Genomic DNA, 23,091 nt, shown 5'->3' with positions numbered 1-23,091 from the left:
CCACCCTCTGTTTTCCGACTCCTGTCTGGTTGTTCTCTGGCTTTTAACATGAACACAAAAGGCTGAGCTGCTTCTCCTGGGGAAGGCGCACCTGCTTCTCGGTCCTGGCTTCCTCCAGGCCAACCCCAAAGGGCTGAGTCCCCTTGTAGCGTGGGGGGCAGGGCAGACAGTGGAAGCCCGGGTTGGTGTTGACGCAGCGGTGAGCCTTGCTGGTCGCGAAGCACATATCAGTGACCACGGCACACTGCGGACAAGCAGATCAGACATGAGTCCACGCCCCGATCTCCACCGGACACCCCGCTGCCCAGGGAGGGGCACCCACCTCGTCCAGGTCCTCGCAGTGGGTGCCGTTGCCCAGGAAGCCCACCGGGCAGGAGCCGCAGGACCAGGAGCCGTCAGGGAAGCTGCTGCACGGCGCTCCGGGGAAGCAGGGGTTGGACAGGCAGCCGTCTGCACAGGAAGCAGAGCAGGGTTAGCCACCACCGCCAGGCCGCCATCCCGGGCCCACAGGACAGGCACGTCTCTGCCCTCCAAGCAGTCTGGCTCAGCTGTGGTGACACTGAGCAAGTTAGGAAGATGCTGGCGACGGCCACCGAGAGTGATCACCTCCAGCAACAAGCGGTCAGTTAGTGAGCGCGCGAGTGAGACAGTGACCCTTCCTGCCCCACATGCTGTTTTTACGTAGAAATGCTAGAGGAACAAAATCCAAATAATGCAGAGGATAAAAGTTATCCACCTGTGCACAGAGCTGACTTTTCTTTTTTGTATTTTCCAAAAACTTTTATACTTTTAATCAGAATAAAAGCCCAGGGGTGTCTTTATAAAGACGTCTCTGGCTGCAGCACCCAGACCGCCCGACAGCTGCTCGCCGGCCGGGGCTGAGGGCCCAGGCACCGCCCCCGCGCACACCCACCCAGCGGGCAGCTCCTCTTGTTGCACATCTGATGCTCCTTGACGTCCCCGACGCAGTCCTTCCCTCCGTGCTGCGGCTTGGGGCTGTTACAGACGCGCGTCCGCTCCCGGATTCCTCCAGCACAGGTGACCGTGCAGGCTGACCACGGGGACCAGGGGCTCCACCGACCGTCCACTGCGAGGGGACAGCACAGAGGGTCACCAGAGGAGTAGGGCCAGAGCTGGGGTATGGCAGCATGTCCGAATGTGGAGGAAAACGTGGTAGGAACGTCCTTTTGTGCCCATGAGGTCAGGGAAGGAGGCAGGCAGTGACATTTCAGCTGATTTTGTTTTGCTTCTGGGAAAAAAGTCACACAAACTTCTGTGCCCAGAACCTGAGAACCGTTGGTGAGGGGCCGCTGGCTGCAGGGGCACCCCTGCCACAGACAAGAGGTGCTCACGTCAGAGAAGCTGCCCGATGTTGAGTTTCATTCCAAGCGACTGTCACTCGTCCTCAGACAAATGGTAACTCGGCAGGGAGAGGAGTCACCACACCTCCCTTTTCTGAGCAAACACACTGCACCAGTCAGGCCTCCCAGAGCAGGCCTGGTGCTGGGGCCCTGAGTCCTCCGTACCTGGAGCCTAGAGGCCCCAGGTGCAGGGACGGCATCCCTGAGATGCCCCATTCTGTGCCTTCTGCGGCTGCCCCAGGCAAGGTGCCCCCAGGGCCTGGCCTGTTTTCCATCAATTGTGGATGAGCTGCAATTTGACGGAGCTGGTTTCGGGGAGGTCAGAGTGAGCCCAGGCCAGCGGCACGACCCCAGACACCAGCGAGCCAAGGGGGCCCAGGGCTCCCCGCCGCGCCCCCACCTCTCTCCCCGCCCCGTCCGCTCACCCGGGCAGGGCGGGCCCTGGCAGGCCTTGGTCTCGCGGCCGCTGCCCTTGCAGCTCCTCCCGCCCATCTGGGGCACCGGCGAGTTGCAGAGGCGGATGCGCGTCACGTTCCCGGCACCGCAGGTCACGGAGCAGGAGGACCACGGCGACCAGTGGCTCCAGCCGCCGTCCTGCCGGACTAGCACGCGGAGGAACACGGGGCACTTAGTAAACGGCCGGGGCCCCACGACCCGGGGTCTGCTGATGGGCAGGCAGGAGAGGAGAGGAGGGGCCGGCGGGGAGGCGCCTCACTCACGGGCCGGATGCCCAGACCAGGCTGAGCGCCTCCAAGAAGAGGCAGCAGTGGCGGGTCCCAGGAACCCCAAACCCCGAGGGCCGTGCTGTCCCCCCCCACCCTCCCCACCCCCGGGGCCCGCGGCGACGTCTGGACACTCACTGCGGTGGTCACACTTGCCCAGGCTGCATGCCCGCGTCTGGATGGACGGCCCCAAGCAAGTGTTGCTGGTGACGTCGCACGACCGCCCCCTCTGCTGGGTGCCAGATCCGCAGGTGGCAGAGCACTCCGTCCACTCCGCCCACGGGGACCAGCCTTCCTCGCCGTCTGCGGGGGGCAGGGCGCGGCGGGGTCAGAGCGCCCCCAGGGACCTGCCCACCTGGGGGAGCCCCCCACCGGGGTCCGAGCAGGACGCCCATCTGAGCGCTGGTTAAATGAAAAGGCAGTTTCCTGCCAAGAGATCCTTCACAGGAAATCGCAGGCTCTAAACAAGAGAAGCAACATGACTTAGGAGTCTTCCTGGTGAACAGTGAAGGAGCTTCGGCCTGCTGCCCCAGTCAGGCAGCAGGGCGCCTGCGCTGTGGTTAGCTAGCCGGTTAGCCGTTCCAGACCGCAGCAGGAAGGACGGGCAGGGGCGCTCTCCCGCGCTCTCCTGCTCTCGGCGGCCTGAAGCACCTCCTCTGAGCCCACGGGCCGAGGTCACCGCAATCACACGGTCATGCCGGTCTGCGGCCCGCGCGGGGAGACTGAACGCCTAATACGTGTCGGGCACTTCCACACACACTGTAGTGTTTATTTTGGTCATAAAACTAACCCTGAGTCATGGGGATAATCATTCTGCACTTTACAGACAAAGAATCTGAAACCCGAAAAAGTTACATTTTGTTCAGAATCAAGGAGGGGCAGAGCCTGTGCTCGCCTCCGTGAGCCCGTCACAGGAAGCAGCCTGTCCCCAGGCCGGTGTCACCAACCTCAAGGCCCCCAAACCAAGATGAGGATGAAGGACAGTGAAGGACCAGAATGACAGGTCAGAGCAGGTCTCGGAGAAACCAACCAATTCAGTCAGCACAGGGCGGGGACGGGGACCGGGGACCCAGGACTGGGGACGGGTGTGTAAAGGAGGCACAGATGCTCGGAGTCAGCAGGGGGGCAGGGGGATAGGACACAGAGGCAGCAGTGGTGACTTGGACGCAAGCTGCAGAACAGGCTGAGAGGAAGCAGAGGCACAACCTCAGGGGCAGCCGTGCACCTCTGGGGCAGTGGGGGGTGTGAGCCGGTGGACACCCCGGACTCCCTGCTGGAGGCGTGGCCACAGAGGCCACTGAGGGTCAGGGCCTCGTTCCCCCTTGGGGGACCCTGGAAGAAGACTAGACTAAGCCTCCAGCTTCTCTGCAGAAACCAGCAAACAGGGGGACACTGGAGCAGATAAACAGGCTGGTGGCTGAGCAGAGGCCCGCCTGCCCGGCGCACTCACCGTGGAAGCAGGAGGGGCAGCACTCGCCCTCCATGAAGGACGGGTCGGCACAGGTCGCCGGCGGGCAGGTGATTTGATGGCAAACAGTTTTAAATTTCTATGAAAAAAAAGGTATGTATGTAACACTCATTTAAAGATGTAAACTTTGTACAAGGGCTGAACTGAGGGCTCGTGGAGCAGCTCGAGTGGCTTCTGCCCTGCAGACCCCACAGGTCCCAGGGGCCCGAGGTCCTCGCTCCCCGGTGCCTGAGCAGCTCTCTGGACCTGGGTGACACTGGCCAGCCCCACTGTCCCCAACCACCTGGGTGACACTGGCCAGCCCCACTGTCCCCAGCCACCTGGGTGACACTGGCCAGCCCCACTGTCCCCAGCCACCTGGGTGACTCTGGACAAGCCCCCACCCAGACCCCCAGGTTCTGGTTTATGTGCAGAACAACAGGGTTGATTCAAGCCTCATTCGAGGTTCCTCCTGCCTCCACAGCCCACACTCACCAGGGTCAGCGGGAACCCTGCCGCATCCAGCAGCGGAGGCCCACAGGCGTCCAGCAGCTCAGAAAGCCCTGCCCACCCCGCACCCTGGAGGCTGCGCGTCCAGCCTCACCTTGCAGGTGCACTTGGTGCAGCTGTCCACCACCCAGGTTTCATTTTCTGCAAAGAAGCGGCCGTCCTGCCAGCAGGCTGACATGTTCCGGGTCTTGGGAGGCCCACCGATGAGCTCCCAGAGAAACTGGTTATCGCTGGACTGTGGAGCGGAGGGGGAGACGTGAGTGTAGCCACCAGGCTCCGCTCAAGGAGAAAGGACGCCCCCTTCCCTGGGAGCCTCACCCTCAAGGGCAGACCTCCGGGTGCGCACCCCGCCCCGTGCAGAACAGGACACTCAGATCTACATGAGGGCCCACAGGCAAGTCACAGCAGAGATGGGGCCCAGCAGCATCTGCGGCGCTGACTCCCACTCCCCCGTGAGCACCTCCCTGACACATGTTCTGGAAGTTTGCCGTCTGTGCCTGCTTGGCCAACGGGCCCCATCACGGAGGCCGGAGCCTGGGGTGAAGCTGCTGCCTGGAGCGGGCGAGGCACAGTGCGGTGGGGGACAGTGAGGGGCGGGGTCCCTCCTGTCAACTGCAGCTGAAAACTGAGATTCAGTCTTGACACTGCTCTAACAGTACCACGGCAAAGACACCCACAGACACAGGCCTTGCTTGTCCTGAGGGTCACTAACCAGAGGAAAGGATACAGAGTTGAAAAAACTCAAGTGAAACTGACACCATCTGTCCGCCAGCCCGGGCACTGTTACCGCCCCCCCTTCTAAGCACCTCCTCCCACCAGCATCACACTGGCCCGTTTCCCTGAGCAGACACCTCTGATGTGGAGGGAACGGGCCCTTTGAGAATCACACAAAGATACGGGCCCCTTCTTGCACAAAATGGGCAGAAACACACCATCCTGCTGTTCTTGTGCAATCCAGGAGGCTCACGGATTTCCCTAATCCTCACTCCGCTGTATGTAAACTTGTCTGGAAGCTCTTCTCAGTCGAGACGCTTTGGGGCGAATGCTCACTCCCACCACCCTCCCTCCTGCAGCCCCACCAGAGCAACCCTGGAGGCATGAGCATCAGTCCGGCTGAGGCGCTGGTCCCCCTGGGGAAACCCATCGCAGGGTCCGCCTCCTGTGTTTGGACTCCTGCCAGCACGTCGTCTCCCTGGTCTTCCTCCCCCAGCCAGGGCACGGGGTGAAGTGGTGGGCACCGGGCTGGGCAGGGAGGGTGCGGTGACTCCACCTCCCACCCCACCCCCCAGGCCCAGTACCTGGTGGTGGAAAATTCCAGAAGGCAAACTGGGTCATGGGTGCTACAGAACCAGCACCCTGGCCTCCGCCACGAGCTGCCTGTGCTGCACCCAGCCCCTCTACATCCCCCTGGAGTGGAAGTGTGCTGTTCCACCCCGTCCGGGACCGGAATCAGAACCCACTCGGGGCCCCTGGCTGGAGCAGAAGACACACATCCGCAGTGTTGGGCTGGGCTGCCCCCCCCCCCCCACTGAGCATCCTGCAAAGCCTCAGGGCTGGGAGGAGCTCCCAGACCTAGAGACGCCCCCCCCCCCCCCCCCCCGGTGTCCTTCCCACAGCCTCTGCTCCTTCCCAACCCTGCAGCACAGCTGCCTGGCGTGAGATCAGCGGTGGGGACATCGCAGGACAGTGCAGCCAAGGGAGGCTTCCCACTGTCAGCAGCTCTGCCCTGAACTCGAAATCATCATCCTGAGACACATCCCTCCCTCTGACATGCTCCTCACCAAACTCCATCCTTCAGAGAAAAGCACCTCCCTGTGGGTGCGGAATTTCTGTTTCCTGGGAGACAAGGGTCCCAAGTTAAGACTTGGTGGGGGCTGTGCAGTCCGGGACACACCCTCTATCAGGGCCCCTCCCTGACCTCTGACTACCGGCACCTCAGCCAGACCTCCGTGGCCACCCTGGCTCCCTGGTCGTGTGGGCGGCGTGGTTGCCTGGCACCCACCACTCTCCGCAGGTTCTCTTGGAGCTGGTTCACCATGACGTGCAGCCCCGACAGCTCCTTAATCATGCTGCCCAGGGCCTCGCACGAGTGCTCGCACACCTCTGGCGCCTTCTCCGCGCCCTGGCCCACATACTCCGTGGAGCCCGGGGGGCTCAGGTGCAGCGTGTCCGTGTCCTCGCTGATGGCGTTGGCTTCGGCTGCAGGAAGGACATGAAAACAGTGAGCCCACCGGCCTCTGGCCACAGCGTGGTGGCCTCGCGGGGCACTGCCCGGAGCTGAGGCTGGACGGCACTTGTCCCGAGTGGCTCAGGCTAAATTATGAATGGGGAGAGCTGAAGCCGAGGTCTCGCTCCCGGCCCCGCCTTCATGGCGGGGCTCCGCCTAGGTCCAGCACCACAGACTTTACGTCAGAACCCACCCTGTGGGCAGAGCTCAGGGAGAGAAAGATGCAGAAGGCCTCAGAGATGCCCACTGGCAGCGGGTGGGGGTCAAACCAATTAGACGTGGCAGTTTCCTGCTCTCGTTTTCAGCCTCACTTCAGAGGTGTATTTATATGACCTACTATCCACAACAAGCTCCTTATTTTCATCCCCAGAATCTGTCCCAACCACGTATTCTCCACAGATTGATGACCCCTCCCTGCTCTCCCTTTATCCGGCTCTTCCTCCCTGAACCCCTGTTCTGTGGGCTCCTTGCCCTGCAGGGAGGCACATGGGGCTGTTGTCTTGCTCAGTGATTCCTCCTTGACATGTCGTTTCTCTGCTGGCCTCGTGTGACCACCAAAATGCAGGGTGGAAGCCTGACCGTGGGTTCGGAATCTCACTGCCCCAGAAATCGGACGAGCCCCTGAGGTCCTCGTCAGGGGACATGGGCAGCTATGCCACAAATTACAGAACTGTTTAGGGCACGGGCAGAAGTGGGGTCACTGACATGTGGCCCGAGCCCCTCTCTGCAGAGACCGCCACGTGCCTTGTCTGAGACACCCCACTACTGAGTGAAGGCTGGTGACCGCTGTCACTCTGGCATTCTATCACTGAGGTTTCACTGCTTGGTTAGAACCCGTGCAGCTCCCACAGATCGCGGGAGCGCCCGTCAGACCCACCAGACCTGTAACTGCGTGTACCCACAGGAACACAAGCACGTCACTCACCAGACAAATACGTGAGCGAGAATTCTGCAACAGCCGGGAGAGCTCACGCAGGCCGGGCACCCCTTGTTCGTGGTGTCAGATACAAGGCCGGTGGGCTGCACGGGGCCAGGGCTGGTGCTGGGACAGGCCTGCGGTTGGGGCGGCTTCCCTTCTCCCCACCTCCTCTCCTCTGTCACGGGGCTGCGCCCTCCCCACGGTGCCGGCGACCCGGGGATGCGCAGCCTTTGCTCACACCCAAGACACCTCCCCCAGCGGGGCCGGGACCGCCCTGCTCTTCCCCGCCTCCAGCCGAACCTGACATCGGATGTCAGTTTACTGTCGTAGCCTTCTCAGAGCTCCTGCTTTTTTATGACTGTGCCCCCTAAAGAGACCGTGACCTAATGCAAAGGGACCCATCTTGGCATCTGAGCAGAGCTGGCGGTACGGGAGGGGGCGTGGCCCAAGCTGCAGCTCTCGGTCTCGGACTCGGGACTGCGAGCATGTGTCACAGGATGTATTATAAAGCCTCCTCTCTGCAGAGTTCGCCAAAAACCACAACAAACTTCTTTCCTTCCTGGAACTCAACTGATCAACAGTTGAAAGACGTGCGGATGGAAAGACAGATGGCCTTGGATGGAAGGACTCAGGCTCGTTCCAGAGACACCACCCTCAGGACACCGGGGCTCTGAACCCTGTGACCAGCGCTCCCAGCTTGGGGTCCAGTGCTAGACAGCAAAGCCCCACTGGTGCCTCACAGACATCAGATCCACGTGCCCTCACATGACGATCCATAAAAGAGCGATTTGCACTTGTCATAATTCCCAGGAGACACGAAGAAGCCATCTGAGTGGACGCAAATCACAAAATGAGATCACGGGACAGGTAAGAGCCTTTCTGTGGGGACTCGGCCCTGTGGGGGTCGGGAGAGGTGGCCCTGCTGCTCACAGATTGTCACCTGGAGACTTATGGGGCCTCCTGGCACCTCCACTGCTTTGTTTGTAAAGTGAAGAAAGTGCCCACTTCAAAGGCGTTTTGAAGATTAAGTGACACACTTCATCTAAAAAACCCAGCAGAGTGACCTTCCTAAGTGCTCAAGAAAATGCTGACAAGTCGTGATTGGATGTAACTTCAAAATGCAATTAACAGACAGCGTGGGAGTATCTGTCAGTGATTCGAGCAGCGTACATTTCATAGTAAGGCTGCGTCAACAGCTGTGAATTGCACAGAAAACTTCCACAAGCCAAGTGCGACACGTGTCTGCGGTGCTGGCCTGTTAAGATGACCTCCACACGTGAATAGACGGGAATGGTGGCATACAAGTAAAATCATGTTAAAATGCCAGGGATTTATTTTTTGGCATGTGAAATGGATGACACTGGATAATTAAAACATATTCAGAAGAAATCCTTCAAGCAATTTATCATTTTCGGATGTCAGCACGTCAAGCTGACCAGCTAACTCACTTAAGGCCACGTCGGCACTTTATTCCAATGTTTACTTAAATCCCATCTGCCCCCCCCCCCCCGCCCACACACACGGTAGGAGAAGCCCATCCAAGGTGGAATCCTACACACGGTGCCGAGACACCTACCTCCCTGGCTCTGCTGACACCCTTTCTTGCTGAGAACATCTTCCACGGAATTTTCAAAAACTAAGTGGACATTCTGCAGCAAACCCTGCAAAGAGGAACAAGGGGAGAGACAGCGGTGGACAAACGTCAAACGTTGGGCGTCAAAGTAAATGACGTTTTAAAAACACGAGATGTCATCTTAAATCAGGGAGGACTTTCCTCTGTGCTGTCACACTCAGCAGGTCTGAAGCCCCTTTGTGTCAGGGTATCTGTAGGTGTTGCTCTGAAGCTTTGTAGACACAAGTCCACGTGGAAGGAAGGAAGTGCTCCTTTCTCAGAGATGGGGGAGGGGCCCCGGAAGACGGTACCTTGTCTTCCTGACGTGCCCAGGTGGACACTGGTGGCCGTACTGTCCTTGCAGGGGACTCTGAGGATGACTGGTGCCCCTGCCTGCCTGTCCGTCCCGGGAACCGGGCCCTGGTCCAGTCCCAGGACAGACAGCGTATCTGTGAGACCCGGCCTCCCCCGGGAGAGTGAAGGGCTCCCCTCGGCCAGCGGTCGACCACGCGGGGCCCGGAGCCTCCTGGAGACCCCCGCAGCCACTCAGCAACTGGGGTGCGTCTCTAGGCCTTTCGCTGAAATAACTGAGCTTAAACATACATTTATTTCCCAAGATGCTCAGGCTTATCCGGAGGAGAACGGCTACTAACCCTCCTCGAGGGGCTAACACTTGCACTGAGACAGATGCTCTTCCCAGAAGTATCTTCCCTGAGACGCACACGACCTCGTCCCTCACTCGTCCTCAGCCCTTTCCTCGGAAGACACAGCGGCTGACTGCCCTGTCAGTCAGCACCGAGCTGGATTTTGGGAGGGGGCCTCGGGCTGATGCCCTGCTCACCAGCTCAGCCTTCAGCCTGGAACCAGCGAGAACCTGTGCAGCTACGAAGGTGCACCTGTGACAGCTTGCTCTGCTTGCTCCTGGTTCAGAAAGCTGTGTGTGCACGTGAGCGTGTCCGCGAGTATGTGTGCACGCGTGTGCGTGCGTGTACAACCCATGTGCGCGTGCGCGTGACTGTACGCGCAGCCGGCTGTGGGTGGGGCAGGTGCCCGTGCGTGTGCACGGGGGGGCGGGGAGGCGCTCCTCCGAGGACAGGGCCGGCCCCCCTTGAAGGCGGCGCGCGGGGCGGGCGCCAGGAGCCCCGCGGACCTACCCGGAAGTGACTCTCTCGGCCGGAGCCTTTGGCCACGTACATCCTGCTCCTTTCTGTCTTCAGCTGCTCGTAGAAGGGCTGGTCCAGCGTGAAGCTGTCCATCAGGTCGCAGCCCACGTACAGGCTGTAGGTCTCCCCGGTCACCTGCACCGTGATGTTCTTCCACTGGGAGTCGGCCAGGCCCACGTCCTCCAGCGAGATGACGTGCTGGGTGCCGTCCACCCAGTAGGTGAGGTCCAGCGTGTCGGCGGGGCCGTTGGAGATGATGTCGAACTGCCGCTGCGCGGCGCCGGGGCCCTCGAGGGCCAGCAGGGTGCCCCGGGACCTGCGGTCCTGCTTCAGGCTGGCCGTGAGGAAGAAGCCGTCCTTCCGCCGCATGGCCTCGGCGATCCTGCCCAGATGCTCCGCGCCCACCGGCGGGATGTAGTCAAACCGGACGAAGCGATAGGCGGGCACGCGGGGGTCCGGGCCCCGGAACTGCTTGGCCCCGATGGTCTTGCGGTTGATGTTGCTGGCGCTGAAGAGGTCAAAGGTGGTGTCCTCGTCCTGGTCTCCAGCTGCCCGGGAAGCAGAGCAGGAGGTTACGGGGAGCCCGGCAGGCACGGGCTCCCTCAGTCCAGGCCGCCAGCATCATTGCCCGGGAGCACCTATGGAGGCGGACACGGCACGTCCCCTCCCTTCTCCTCGGGGATGCTAGGGCCTTGGTTCATGAAAGCTGGGCTACCCTCTCTCCCCAGGACAGCTGCCCGTCCACAGCACAAGCTGCATCCCTGACCCTCTGGGGAGCGGTGCCGGGGGTAAACCCGCCTAGGCACCCAGCGCTCTGTTCAGATCAGCTGACTCTTCCCACGGCCAGGCTTCCGCCAGGAAGGAAGCAGCCTGGGTTACGCCTGGCACATCCCCACGTTCTCCCGGACCAGGACCCTGGGCCACCTGCTCTCTCCTGCTCGTCCGTCCCGGAGATGAGACTCAAGTGTGACACCCTCTCCCCTGTTGGCCCAGAGAAGCACCCTACGGAGAACGGCTCTCTAGCCTTGCCCTCGATGCGTTTTTAGGAAGGAACTATATTGTACGTGGCTTTCTTAGAGAGATCACCGGACTGGAACCGTGTCCCTTATTGTAGAATACGTTCTGTCACTCATGGTTCACACTGCAGGGAAGGCTCTGAGAGATGACAGGAACCAAGTCCGTAAGTGAATGGTTTTAATTCACCATCGAGACTACCGGCGAGAGAGATTATCAGACCTGACCAAAATTGTAACACTTTAAATAATTTTCTGAACAGAATGTTTAAATAAAGCGTAACTTTTCATCTAATACTTGGCAAATTAAAGCATTATAATATACAGTGTTGCTGACAGAAGTGGTCATTTTACCACCGTCAATAGAGCTATTTGGCCATCTATCAGAAATCCTTAAAATAATTAAAATCCTTGACCCAACAATTTTACTTCAGGAGCTCACCCTACATATATAATCATGAATACTAGGACATATGTATTCACAACAATATTCTGCGTGGCATCATTTATACCAGTGAAAATAAAGTAATATAACAGGGAATTGCTCTAAAAGTATTAGGGTTTAGCTTCTATGGAATATTATACCATCATTAAAATTCATGTAAGAAAATAAACATGATGGAAAATCCTTTTAACATATTTTTAAGTAAAAAAAGAATGGGAGGAAAAGAAGTTATAAAACACCAAATACTTGAATACATTGTAAACATCACATACAAAAAAAGGCAAAAAGTGCCCAGCAAGAGACTGAATCTCCAGATAGGAGGGTATTTTTCGCTAACACCTGGATTTTCTGAAAATAAATAATTTCCTATCTTATAGACTCAAAAATAAGTGGAGATTTATTTTAAACTAAATTAAGAAGGTTCTAACAGGTGAAGGGCTCCAACCACAACTCCCCTTTGTTTAACCTCATCCCGCAGGTGGGCCTCATCCTGGGAGCCCAGATGCCTGGAGGTGTGTCGACACTCACCCTGAACGCCGGACCAGGCCCATGAGGCCAGCAGCAGCAGGGACCACAGCATCCTGCCCCTCCCCGGCGGGACTCCTGCAGACCAAACAAAGCCCTGTTACTTGTGGACACGTAACTGCAACTTCTAGTTGGAGATCTAGATATCACACTCATATGACCGCTTATAAACAGCTGGTATATAAAAATCAGAAACAGATGGATTTGTAGGAAGTCAAAACCAGATAAGAAATGTGTTTTTCAAATGAGATAACTGCAGCTGGTATTCACCGGACTAGCACGTGCTGACTAGCACTGTGCTAGTGACATTCTAAATACTCATTACTTAACCTAGGAGGTAAATATAAATACGATATTATCATCTCCATTTTACAGATGGGTAAGTGGAGGATCAGAAGAGTTAAGTACTTGCCCAGAGCAATGCTGTTACTGAGAAGTGTAGCTGGGACATAAACCCAGGAAGTTTGAATTTAGAAAAATACCAGCCTGGGGGAAAAAAAAAAAAAAACTATGAAGGCATTTTGTGCAAACAGCCAAGTAAAAAAGGGTGCATGTGACTTAATTAAATAGAATAAATATCAAGTGTATGTGAGTTAAAGTAAACTTAGTTTGGTGGATCACAACTACAAAAAACATAGCATTCTACTTAGTAATCACTTTTTACTTTGCTTTTCTATTTTCCTGCAGGCCTGTTTTTCCATTCTTGAGGCTTTTCAGTTGGCAGGCTCCGCGGACACTGGACCAGAAGTCAGAGACTGGCCAGATGCCCGCTCCTCTGTTAACCCCTGCGCGGCCTCTGCACGCCCTGGTCTCAGCCTCTGAGCCGCCCCAGTGAGCAAGTGTCCCCAGGGCCCTCAGCAGCAGGACACCCCTTGTCCTGCTGAGGCAAAACTCAGCTGGACCCTCACCCCTCCTTGTTTAGGGCTTCAAAGATCCTGACCGAAAATTCACGGAGTTGCTTCTCCAGAAGTATTTGGGAAACTGGAACTACCCATCCTTCTGAGATGGGGACCATCCCCAGGGGAAGCAGTGTCCACGCAGGACCCTCAGGGCCCCCCCCCCCGGGCTCCAGACGCCTGCTGTGCAATCAGCCCACAGCAAGTCCAGAACTTGGCTGTTTTCCACGTGCCCATCAAGGAGGCGGCGGGCACAGCAGGCAAGCCCGGCTGGCCCAGCTCAGAGCTGCTCCACTGGGCGCTTGCCATGCAACTTGGGGAAACTTACTTAACCTCTCTGGTCTCAGTTTCCTATTCTGCAGAATGAGAAGCATCATTTAAGTTACCTACTCAGAGGGTTATTGTGAGAATGAACCAAGCAAGTTGGCGTTTGAAAAGGCTAATAAGCCCAGCAAGCCCTGGGCACAGGGTCGTCCGTCCCGGCTGCGGGTGCACTGTCCCCGGCTGCCCAGTGCGGGAGCGCTGACAGTGAGGACGTTGCTCATGAGGTTCTTCAGAGGCTCGAGCTGCACGAGTAGACACTTGCAAGGTCCCTGGGTAGGACTTGGCACTCGGGGAGCCCTGCATATGTGGTTTAAGGGTAAATAGTGGACAGGCACGTCTGTGACACTTTCCTTGTGTCTTTTTCCCATTCGACTACATGTGTGCCTCTGTGCCCTGCAGACAGCAGTGACCACTGGCTCTGGCAAAGACAGGCTCTGTCCAAAATACGAATTTTCAAGTTCTGGAGGCCCATCTTCCCATCACCCTAAAGGGTGTGTATGGAGCTCTGCTGCTAACAAAACCACATGCTCCGATTCGAAAACAGACGCCTCACAGAGCATGACCACTCGGCCTTTTGTCACAGGAGGGCGAGGGTCCCGCCCCACAGGGGTCTGTCTCGGGATCCGTGAGACAACCGAGAAGGCAGCAGGTCAGGTGTCGCTGGTAGAGAAGGTACAGTGCCATCACGCCCTGGGTTAGATGGCGACACGCATGGCATCATGCAGCACCCGCTGGGGGACGGGACACACGCTCTCCTAACCTGCGCTTCACGTCACACATTTAGTGTATGTTTCTGGTCATGAGTTTTCCAAAAGAAAGGTCTCCAAAGCCTACTGCAACAGAATGTCATTAGAACCTGGGAAGTTCTTTTGCAGTTCTTTTGATCTCAGCAGTCCAAGCAGCAGTAACTTCGCTGCGGGTAGCGCCCGCCCGCCCGCCCGCCCCCAAGAGCGCGGTGATTTAGCCCCGGCCCGCGCGCTGCCTCAGCCTCCTTCCCCCGGACTAACCCGCGTCCCTCGCAGACGTCCCGCTGGCGGATTACCGGCGACTTTTCGTATGCATATTACCCCCGGCCTGCGAAGGCCAGCTGGAGCCCCGGGCAGTGGAAGCGCCCGTCACAGCCTTACTACGCGTTATGCACTAGGCGTTCGAAACCGCTTGCCAGCCGTGAATGCTTAGCTCGGTCTCCACTTCTCTGGTTATTTTCCCGCATTCTCAGGCGCGTTTTTCCTAGTTTCCTTCTCGTGATCACCCCTCAGCAACAAACTTCAACGCGGAAACACCTCATCCCGGAGCTGAGAAATAGAAGCGCCTGCCCAGGTCTCCAGGCGGGTCATTCATTCAGGTCGCAAGAACCGAGCGGTCAGCTGCCGCGAACGCCCGGGCGGCCCCAGCAAAGTCGCTGCGAACAAACTCCTCTCAGTTCTCTGACGAAGCAGCACAAGGACCACCTAAAGACAGTCCGCTGCTTAGATGCTGGTGGGTTCGGCTTGCTAGAGGCCGCCCCCCCCCCCCCCCGCCTTACAGAGTGTCCCCTTTGCACTTTTCCCTTCTCCCCTCTTTGATTCGAAAGAGCCTTTTCTGAAAATTAAAGTACAATGAGATGATTTGGTAAATTAAAAAAAAAAAAAAACCTCTTACCTGGAATGTGAAAAAGCTTCAGCGACGGCCCGTCTCAGTGCTGGGGACGGAGTCCAGGAGGACCAGCGTGCGGGCGAGGAGACCCGGCCCACGCTGCAGAGGAGCCGGCCTCGGGGCTCCGCACGGGCCGGGCGGCAGCCGCTCCTTTATAAGCCCCGACCCCCGCGTGGGGCTGTCAGTCAGACACACGCGGGAGCGCTCTGGACCCATTCCTTCGGAGCAGTGACATAACTCCCCTCAGTCCTGCATTCGCTGGGAGCACCTGGCACGGGGTCCGGTCCAGCCCCGCCCCGTGCCGGCCCCGCCTCTGCCCCGCCCCCGGCTCCGCCCCGCCCCGCCCCGTACCGGCCCCGCCTCTGTTCCGCTGCGGCCCCGCCCCTGCCGGCTCCGCCCCTGCTCTGGCCGGAGGCCAGGGTCCAGAGAGGAGGGGCCAGATGAGCGAGGGCAAGACCGACGGGGCCTCGCTTTTCCTGACTTCTCTCAGGAAATAAAGTGCTATAAATAAAACCAGCGAGACTGGCTGGAACGCTCGCTTTTTGCTCAAGAGGAAGAATCGGAGCTGCACGCTTCCAGTGTGGCTCGCATCACCCCAAGCGAGAATGCTCTTTCTGAAGCACGTGGGTAGCAGTAAGGCAGCGAAGGACAGTGGGTGGAAGCAGTCTGGGGACTGATGGAGGCATACGGATGAATTAATTCACCACGTGCCAAAACAGGGCATTTCATCGAAAAGGAAGTCCGCAAATCCAGTTAGATGACTGAGAAACAGGGTTGGGAGAATTTATTCTCAGCCACGTTCTACTTCCTCGGGTCAGTCTGGACCCCGCAGGAGGGCCTCTCCCTCGGGGCACCCAGCGTGGGGCCCAGGCTGTCCCAGCGGCATGAACAACCCACAGTCAGCTTCCATGCTCCCTTAGCAGGACAGCATGATGTGGGGGTGAGGGGGGTCCTGCAGGATAGACACTCAAGAAGCGAACACAGTGGCCGCAGCCAGACCTCCTGCTGCTTCCCAGAACTCACACATCCCCCAAGGCCCCCACAGCCAGAGTGGACTGTGGACAGACGGGGGCGGTGGATGGAGATAGGGGCAGACAGCGATGGGTGGATGGAGAAGTGGGGTGGACGGGGGAGAGGGCGAGGCGTCGTCCAAGACCAGGATGGTCAGTGGACAGAAGTGGACATGCAGGTCCCTGCACAGGCTGGTTTTGGGCAGACGGCACCCAAGGTCCCTGGGCAGCGATGCACGCAGCAGTGACAAGTCAAGCCTCAGCTGAAGACTGCTCAGAGACTGTGCGTGGATGTAGCTCTAAGCCACCTTGGGCTCTGACAGGGTGACACTGCTCAGGGACCTGCACCCGTGACCCCTGGGTCCTTGTCAGGGCGGGGGCCACAGAGGACAGTAGGCACACACGGAGCCAACCATACAGCTGTCCGTTGTGGGGGTCCAGTGTACAGAGGGTGGGGCAGGGCAAGGGGAGGCATTGGAACCCAGGGGGACCATAATCTTTGCTCACTTCTTGTGTTTTCCCAAAGCCTTTGTTTGTGGTAACTGTTCATTTCTTGCCAGTTAGATGATATCCATGTCTGGTGTACGGAGAAAAAAGAAACTTGACTCAAAGAATGTATGTGCCTCGTTCAAAGTAAGACATCTTGCTTTCGGTCAGCTAATTGGTGGTACCAGCGTCATTTAAATGTAAAAATGTGGACTCTGTGTAACTAAAGCGATGTTTTCTCAAACTCTAAAGAAGAATCTATGGCCCATTTTCCCTTAAGGACTTTTTCCGTGGAAAATTGCTAATGTACCAGCTCACCTCTCTTTGCTTACAGGTTGGCTGTGCCTGGGGCCAGAAGCAGGCGTTTGGACCCCAGACAGTGCTGTGAATGCCTTCCTTCATCTGCTCACCCATGTGACATCCATTCACCAGGCGAGTTTTCAGACAGAGCCCTGCTTGCTGAGCGTTTCAAGAACACACAGGGTGAGGAAGTGGCGGTGCCTCGTGGTTGGTGAGAACAGACTGTAAGTAGGACCACGTTCAGAGGAGCGCTTGGCCGGAGGCGCTACCTTGCTGGGGCTCCAGAGAAGAGGTTTCTTCCGAAGGGGAGCCAGGGAGACTCCTTGAGGAGACGGGACGTGAGCGGAGTGCTGTGACCTCTGGGAAGAACACCCGTGGTGGGGGAGTTGTCCCAGGAAAGGCCCTGCATGAGGAACTGAAGGCAGGCAGAGGAGGACCAGAAGGAGCCCCGGGCAGAACAGAGTCCAGCCCCCATGCTGACGTGGCCAGAGGTGACAGTTGGCAGAGATGCTCGGGGCCTGACAGGGCAGGACTCAGCGGCCCCCCTGCTCTGTATGGGGGACTTGGTTCCTCTGAGGTTAAAGAATGAACCAATGGGTTCACAAACGAACACACGAAATGACTTCTCTGTTCTTTTCCAGGCGAAAACTCTGAGTAAGTGAGGTTTGCACGGATTGGAGGAGGGTCAGCCCAGGATGCCCCCACCCCCGAAGGGCCCTAGGTCCTTGTGGAAACTGACAGGGTCCGGAGGCAAGGGCCGGGCACCGGGGACCATCCGACTTCACTGTCCTGTGCCCAGCATGGGGTCACAGAACCACCTCGGTCTCAGGACCCAGAGCGGGGAGCCGGGAGCCACTCGGTGGGAGCTGCCACAGCCGCAGCCATCTGCTTCCTCCTAGTCTGGCCTCGCAGTGAGCAAGCTCAGGGCTCCTTGCCCCTCCTGTGGGCGGAGGGTTCCGGGAACTCGCTCTGCCCTGACCCGCAACGGAGGAGAAACAACAGCCCGGGGCTGACAGCAGGAGGAGATTCCTGAAGGAAAGCTCACGTGGACGGGGGCCAGGCGGGATGAGGTCACGAGTTATTTCCGTTCTTAGTGTGAGCGGAGCAGCGCCCCCAGCAGAAACGCTGGGGAGGGGAGGTGGCCTCCCGGCCCTGGGCGCGCTGAGGCACGGCAACCGCGGGAGAGGCGGCGGAATCTGGTGGGGGGAGCAGGGAGCCCAGGTTCCAGCCCGAGCCAGCTCCCTGAAGCTGCAAGTCCCCCCTCGGGTCCTGGCCTCTCCCCTGGGACCTGGGGCAGCCACAAAACCCACTGAGTCGGAACCCAGTTCTGAGCGGGCCCCGGCGGTCTGTGTTCTTCTGACAAGGACGGCAGGTGTAGGGCGGTCCCCCCGGGTGCCCCGTCTGCACGTGGTGGGGGTCCTCAGGAAGTAGGGACCCGACCTGATGGACCCTGTGGCTTCAAGCCCTCATTAGTGGGTGTTGCTGGAGGGAGCCCAGGGCGGTGTCAGGCCCAGCCCTCTGCTCTCCTCCCGTCGGCCCTTCTGGGCTACAAAGTGCCAAATCCCTGCAGGTTCCCTGCCTTCTCTGCTTTTCAGACCCTCGTAGTCCCCGTGAACAGACACGGGTCCCCACGGGGCTGCAGGCCCATGGTCTAGTCGAGGACCCTGGGGATCACAGAGACCTGACTCCAGCAGTGGGTGCCCAGAGTCAGGGAAACGCCCGCTCTGGCCAGGAGGCCTTCCCGAGTATGTGGGACCCCTTCCCTGGGCTGTTGCCTGTGTCCCCCTACTTGGGGCTCAGCTCTTGGGGTCAGGCCTCCTCCAGCCTCCTCCGGGCCGGCCTCCCTGCCTCCAGGCTCACTCACCCTGTCTGGGTTCAGCCCTCACCCCAACCAGACCCTGTCGGTTTGGCTTTAAATTCATCTGTCTGACTTCCGTTGACATGCTCCATTGGATCTAAACCCACGTCCACAGAGGAGGCCTGGTGGCCTTCCTCACCCCCATCTCTCACAGAGGACCCAGCTCCTCAAGTCAGGGCCAGGAGTCACCCTGGAACTCCTGATCCTAGCTGTCTGCTAGGCAGGGATCCATCACTCTGTCTGTCTGTCCCACTCCACAACCCCAGCCATGCTGCTGATGTCTCCCTTTGCTGGCCCAGGGATGGTCACTGGGACATGGGCTTCCAGCTGCAGCCCTGGCTGGTGAGGCAGACAGACAAGCCCTGCCCTCCTGGGCCCCTGTTCTCCTGGAGATCACAGGCCAGTGAAACGGAGCCCCTGATCTCCAGCAACCCACAGATGAGTTTAGAGTCAGAGTGGTCCTGCAGGTGAGCTGACAGTGGGAGGGAAGTGGGGTGCGGGAGGGGTCTTGAGTGGGGAATACTCAATTTTGGATTGTTTCAAAAAGTTCTTGGCAAAACTCATATATTAGTCAGAGTTGTCCAGAGAAACAGAACCAATAGGATGTACATTTACACAGAAAGATTGATTATAAGGCATTGGATTGCAGGATTCTGGAGATAAACACATCTCAGGACCTGCGGTCATCAAGCCAGAGACCCGGGAGAGCTGATAGTTCAGGTCCAGTCCTCGTCCGAAGGCCTAGAACCAGGAGAATGGAGGCTGTGTTTCCAGTCTGGAGGCCAGGAAGCTTGAGACCCAGGAAGAGTTGATGTTTTGGTCAAGTCCAAAAGGGATTGAATTGTCCCAATTCAAAGATAGCCAGGCCAGAAGTGTTCCCTCATGAGGGAGGCTCAGAATTTTTGTCCTGTTCAGACCTTCAACTGATCGGATGAGGCCCACCCACAACAGAGAGAGCAATCTGCTTTACTTAGTCTACAAATTCGAACGTTAATCTCACCAAAATACCTTCACAGACACCTACACAATAGTGTTTGGCCAAATGTCTGGGCTCCCCGTGGCCCGGTCAAGATGACACATAAAACTAAGAATCACAACGTATACAAACAAAAATTAAAAACCAAAAGAAGAGAAAGCCAAAGAACACTTCTGGCGAGTGGAATTTCTCAGTGGGTTCAGGTTCGTAATGAGCCGTATAGTAATGCGTCCAGAATGAATTTGTTCCTCAGTGACTATCCTGAAACTTCAGCAAATAGGAGGAATCAAAATTGAGCTGATATGATCAAGGGAGAATAAAAAGAAACCTGTAATTTAAACTTTGATCCTGAAAGTGTTTCTTTCAATTCATTCTTTCAAATTTGGAGGCTGCTGAAAAATGGGGAAAAAATAGAAATATTCTCTGCTTGTAAATTTGTATAAAATATTTTATTTTCTTCATTCAGAAGAGCAGTGAAAACGTTAGCATAAGAGGTTCTTAACTAATTTAATTATGTTCTATTAATTTGATAAAGCATCCAGCATAGTATAAAGAATCTAGTAGTAATTACATATTTTAAACTGAAATTGTCAATTCAAAAGTGAAGCTAGTGATCCAAAACCCGAGGAAAACCGGGGAAAGCAAAATGAGCTTTGGTTCGTCCAAGACCCAAAGTGAGCCTGTGCTACGAGAGCTGCAGCATAACTCAGATTTCAGTGTTTTCTTTGTATCTCTCCCCACATCTCGTATGCATATCTATGGCTATCTCTAGAAATCTTCAAATTATGCTCATATTTTATCTACACAATTTCATTTCTATTATTTTTATTTTGAGTCAATTGTAAATGGGACTATTTTCTTTCTTTATTTTTTAAACATTTTTTATTGAGTTATAGTCATTTTACAATATTGTGTCAAATTCCAGTGCAGAGCACAGTTTGTCAGTTATGCATGAACATACGTATATTCATTGTCACATTTTTTTGACTGTGAGCTACCTGAGACTATTTTCTTAATTTCCTTTTCAGATAATTTGTTTAGTGTACAAAAGCACAACTGATTTTTGAATAGTCTTCCCAACAAATGATTCTGGAACAACTGAATATCTATATGCAAGAACAAAGCGAAGCAAAACAAAAACAAATTAAACCTTTGACCCATATCTTGTACCATACAGAGATTAATGCAAAAAGGGTGATAGACCTTTTAGTGTAAAACCTAAAACTAAAAATTCTAGAAAAAAACAGGAAAGTATCTTTGTGACTTTGAGGCAAAGGTGTATTTGCTATGCCATCCAGACCACAGTTCATAAAGGAGAGTGTGGATAACTGGACCTCATCAAGGTGAAACAGTTCTGGTTTTCAATCAATCAGTCAATAAAAACAACCATGTTAAAGTAATGAAAAGATAGGCCTGGGGCTGGGAGAAAATATTTGCAAATCCTGTATGATAAAGGTCTTACATCTCCTTGGAATGAGAGAGAGGTTTCAAAAGATTGGAGCAGATCCACTGTCAAAGAGTGTTTGTGGTTGACAAGATGTCCAAGTCCATCAGCCACCAAGTCAGTGAAAACCAAAGTTGCAGTGGAATTCCGCTGCACACCTGCCAGAGTGACTAAAGCTCAAAGCCTGGCCCTCCCAGGTACCAGAGAGGACGTGGGAAAACTGGACTGGAGCCTTCATACACTGCCATTGCAGAGGAAAAGTCCCATTTTGGAAAACAGTTGGAGATACAATTTGTCTGTTTCTTCAAACATTAAACGTACACCTGTCATACGATCTGACACTCCATGCTTGGGTATTTGTTCAAGTTAAACAAAAGCGTTTTTCCACTCTACGTGTATGAGAATGTTAATAACGGCTCTAGGGAATAGCCCCAAACTGAAAACAACCCAACATCTATCAACAAATGAGTGGTTAAATAAAGAAGTGGAATATCCACTCAGTGGGATTCTGCGCATCCAGAAAAATAAGTGAATTATTAACACATGTAACAATACGGGTGAATCTCAGTATAGTTATGCTGAAAAAAGCCAGACGAAAAAGTTCATCATCTACGGACATAAACTCTCGAAAGCAAACTAATCGATAGTGGGAATGGGAAGGTCAGCTGCCTGAGGAGGGGACAGTGGGTGGAGGGGCAGAGAAGGGAAGGGCGACGAAGGCACAGAGGAAGGGTGTGCCGGGGATGTTGTGTGCGCGTGTGATGCTTCCTGAGTGCAGACACGTGAGAGAGCATCAGATCTGACAGTTTAGATACACGAAATTTACTATATGCAACTATAACTCACTAAAGTCTAAAGAATCGCAGAAACTAAATAACCACATGCTGGAGTCGGCTGGTTCCACTGTGAGAAAGGCAGCTTCGAATGTTCAGAATTGTGTGAGTCGGTTAGTGTCACACTGGTGGGTTGTCGTTCTCCGTGTTGGGAGCCACAGCGTCATGGAAATCAGTGTGCTTGCCTGAGTGCCTGTTTCCCTTTTCTTTTCTTTTCTTTTTTATTTTCTTTTCTTTTTTCTTCCCCTTCCCTCCCCTTCCCTTCCCTTCTTCCTTTCCTTTCCTTTCCTTTTCTTTCCTTTTCTTTTCTTTTCTTTTTTCTTTTCTTTTCTAACATGTCTGCTTCTCTTGAAAGCTGGCTGGTGAACACTTCCCAGGTCACCACTGAACTGAATGTATAAAAATATGGTCAGAGAATGGAGTTATTTGTAGAAATATTTTCCTTTTTGAGAACATACAGGTATTCCACTAGCACATTTATTTGTTTATATATTTGACCATTATTGATTAATTAAATAGCAATAATTCACTGAATTTTGAAACATTGAACTTTAATCCTCTATGAAATTAAATTTGGTAAAATATGAATGGAAAATGTCATAGAGCAGGTGCCTTTTTTTTTCCTCTTGAAAAGGGGCCTTGCAGGCAAAGTCCACTGGACCACCCACCTTCCCCTCTGTGGCCCCCCATCACCCTGACTCACCCTCTGAGTTCGTCCCCACTGCTGTGTAAGTTCCACTAAGGTAGAAGCCACACGTCCTCCCCAGGGGAGGCCAGCACCCCCAGGTGCCTGCCAGATGGGGGTGATTTAACATACTCTGACAGAAGCATAAATGAATTAACGATTTAATATTCATCCACGAGTCTCACTCACATATGGAATCTTTTAAAATGACCTAACATGACATTTGGCCTAAAATGACAAAACAAAGGCCAAAGTCTCTGGTAACTATTAAGCTCTATAGGAAGAAATATAATTGTTTTTAGTTATTATTTTTAATGACAGATCACTTGTCTGCTACGTGTATAGATGTGTTTTTCTGCACCAGTTCTTAACATTTGTCCACCTAACCTACTTGCTTAGTTTGTAATAAAATTTAATATTTTCAACAGCCGGTTCTGTTACATTTTAGTGTAAGCAAAGTAAGCGAGAAGGCAAATAGCTATTTCCTTTTTATGTGCAGGATTTGGGAGGGACTGTGTTTAATTCTGACGTTTAAATGTATTTATTTTTGTTAACGTCGGTGGCACATTTATCAAGTTGAAATGGTTTGTTTCGTGTTTCCTAGATTTGATGGCAGATTAATTTTACATAGTTTTAAATGAATCATTTTCTAGGAAACAACAGGACAAAATGTAATAAATGTGCAGTATTAGAGTTTTAT

General features: G+C 55.0%; 1 protein-coding gene and 1 long non-coding RNA gene across 3 annotated transcripts in view; one reads left to right on the top strand and one right to left on the bottom strand.

Annotated features, from left to right (window-relative positions):
* THBS2 (thrombospondin 2) overlaps window positions 1-15,092 on the bottom strand; it is a 28,816-nt gene extending 13,724 nt beyond the window's left edge. The window contains exons 1-13 of one of the 2 annotated variants that reach the window (XM_074367952.1): window positions 14,806-15,092; window positions 14,172-14,615; window positions 11,948-12,022; window positions 9,953-10,509; window positions 8,763-8,847; window positions 6,043-6,239; window positions 4,135-4,275; window positions 3,534-3,630; window positions 2,222-2,386; window positions 1,787-1,963; window positions 914-1,087; window positions 323-450; window positions 92-244 (exon numbers count right to left, since the gene is read on the bottom strand). In XM_074367952.1, coding sequence (XP_074224053.1) covers window positions 92-244; window positions 323-450; window positions 914-1,087; window positions 1,787-1,963; window positions 2,222-2,386; window positions 3,534-3,630; window positions 4,135-4,275; window positions 6,043-6,239; window positions 8,763-8,847; window positions 9,953-10,509; window positions 11,948-11,999 — 1,926 coding nt within the window. In that variant the 5' untranslated portion in view covers window positions 12,000-12,022; window positions 14,172-14,615; window positions 14,806-15,092. The remainder of the gene's footprint in view (window positions 1-91; window positions 245-322; window positions 451-913; window positions 1,088-1,786; window positions 1,964-2,221; window positions 2,387-3,533; window positions 3,631-4,134; window positions 4,276-6,042; window positions 6,240-8,762; window positions 8,848-9,952; window positions 10,510-11,947; window positions 12,023-14,171; window positions 14,616-14,805) is intronic. The other variant, XM_074367951.1, reaches the window with a different exon arrangement.
* A 168-nt stretch (window positions 15,093-15,260) lies between these two features.
* LOC141578455 (uncharacterized) lies at window positions 15,261-21,271 on the top strand. Its single transcript, XR_012508839.1, has 3 exons — window positions 15,261-15,422; window positions 16,370-16,442; window positions 16,630-21,271. It is a non-coding gene; the product is annotated as an uncharacterized LOC141578455 (long non-coding RNA).
* The last annotated feature ends 1,820 nt before the right edge of the window (window positions 21,272-23,091 follow it).

The sequence above is a fragment of the Camelus bactrianus genome, chromosome 8, assembly GCF_048773025.1.
Source record: "Camelus bactrianus isolate YW-2024 breed Bactrian camel chromosome 8, ASM4877302v1, whole genome shotgun sequence".
NCBI lineage: Eukaryota > Metazoa > Chordata > Mammalia > Artiodactyla > Camelidae > Camelus > Camelus bactrianus.
Note: the sequence above shows the minus strand (reverse complement) of the source record. Positions and strands in the feature narration are given on the sequence as shown.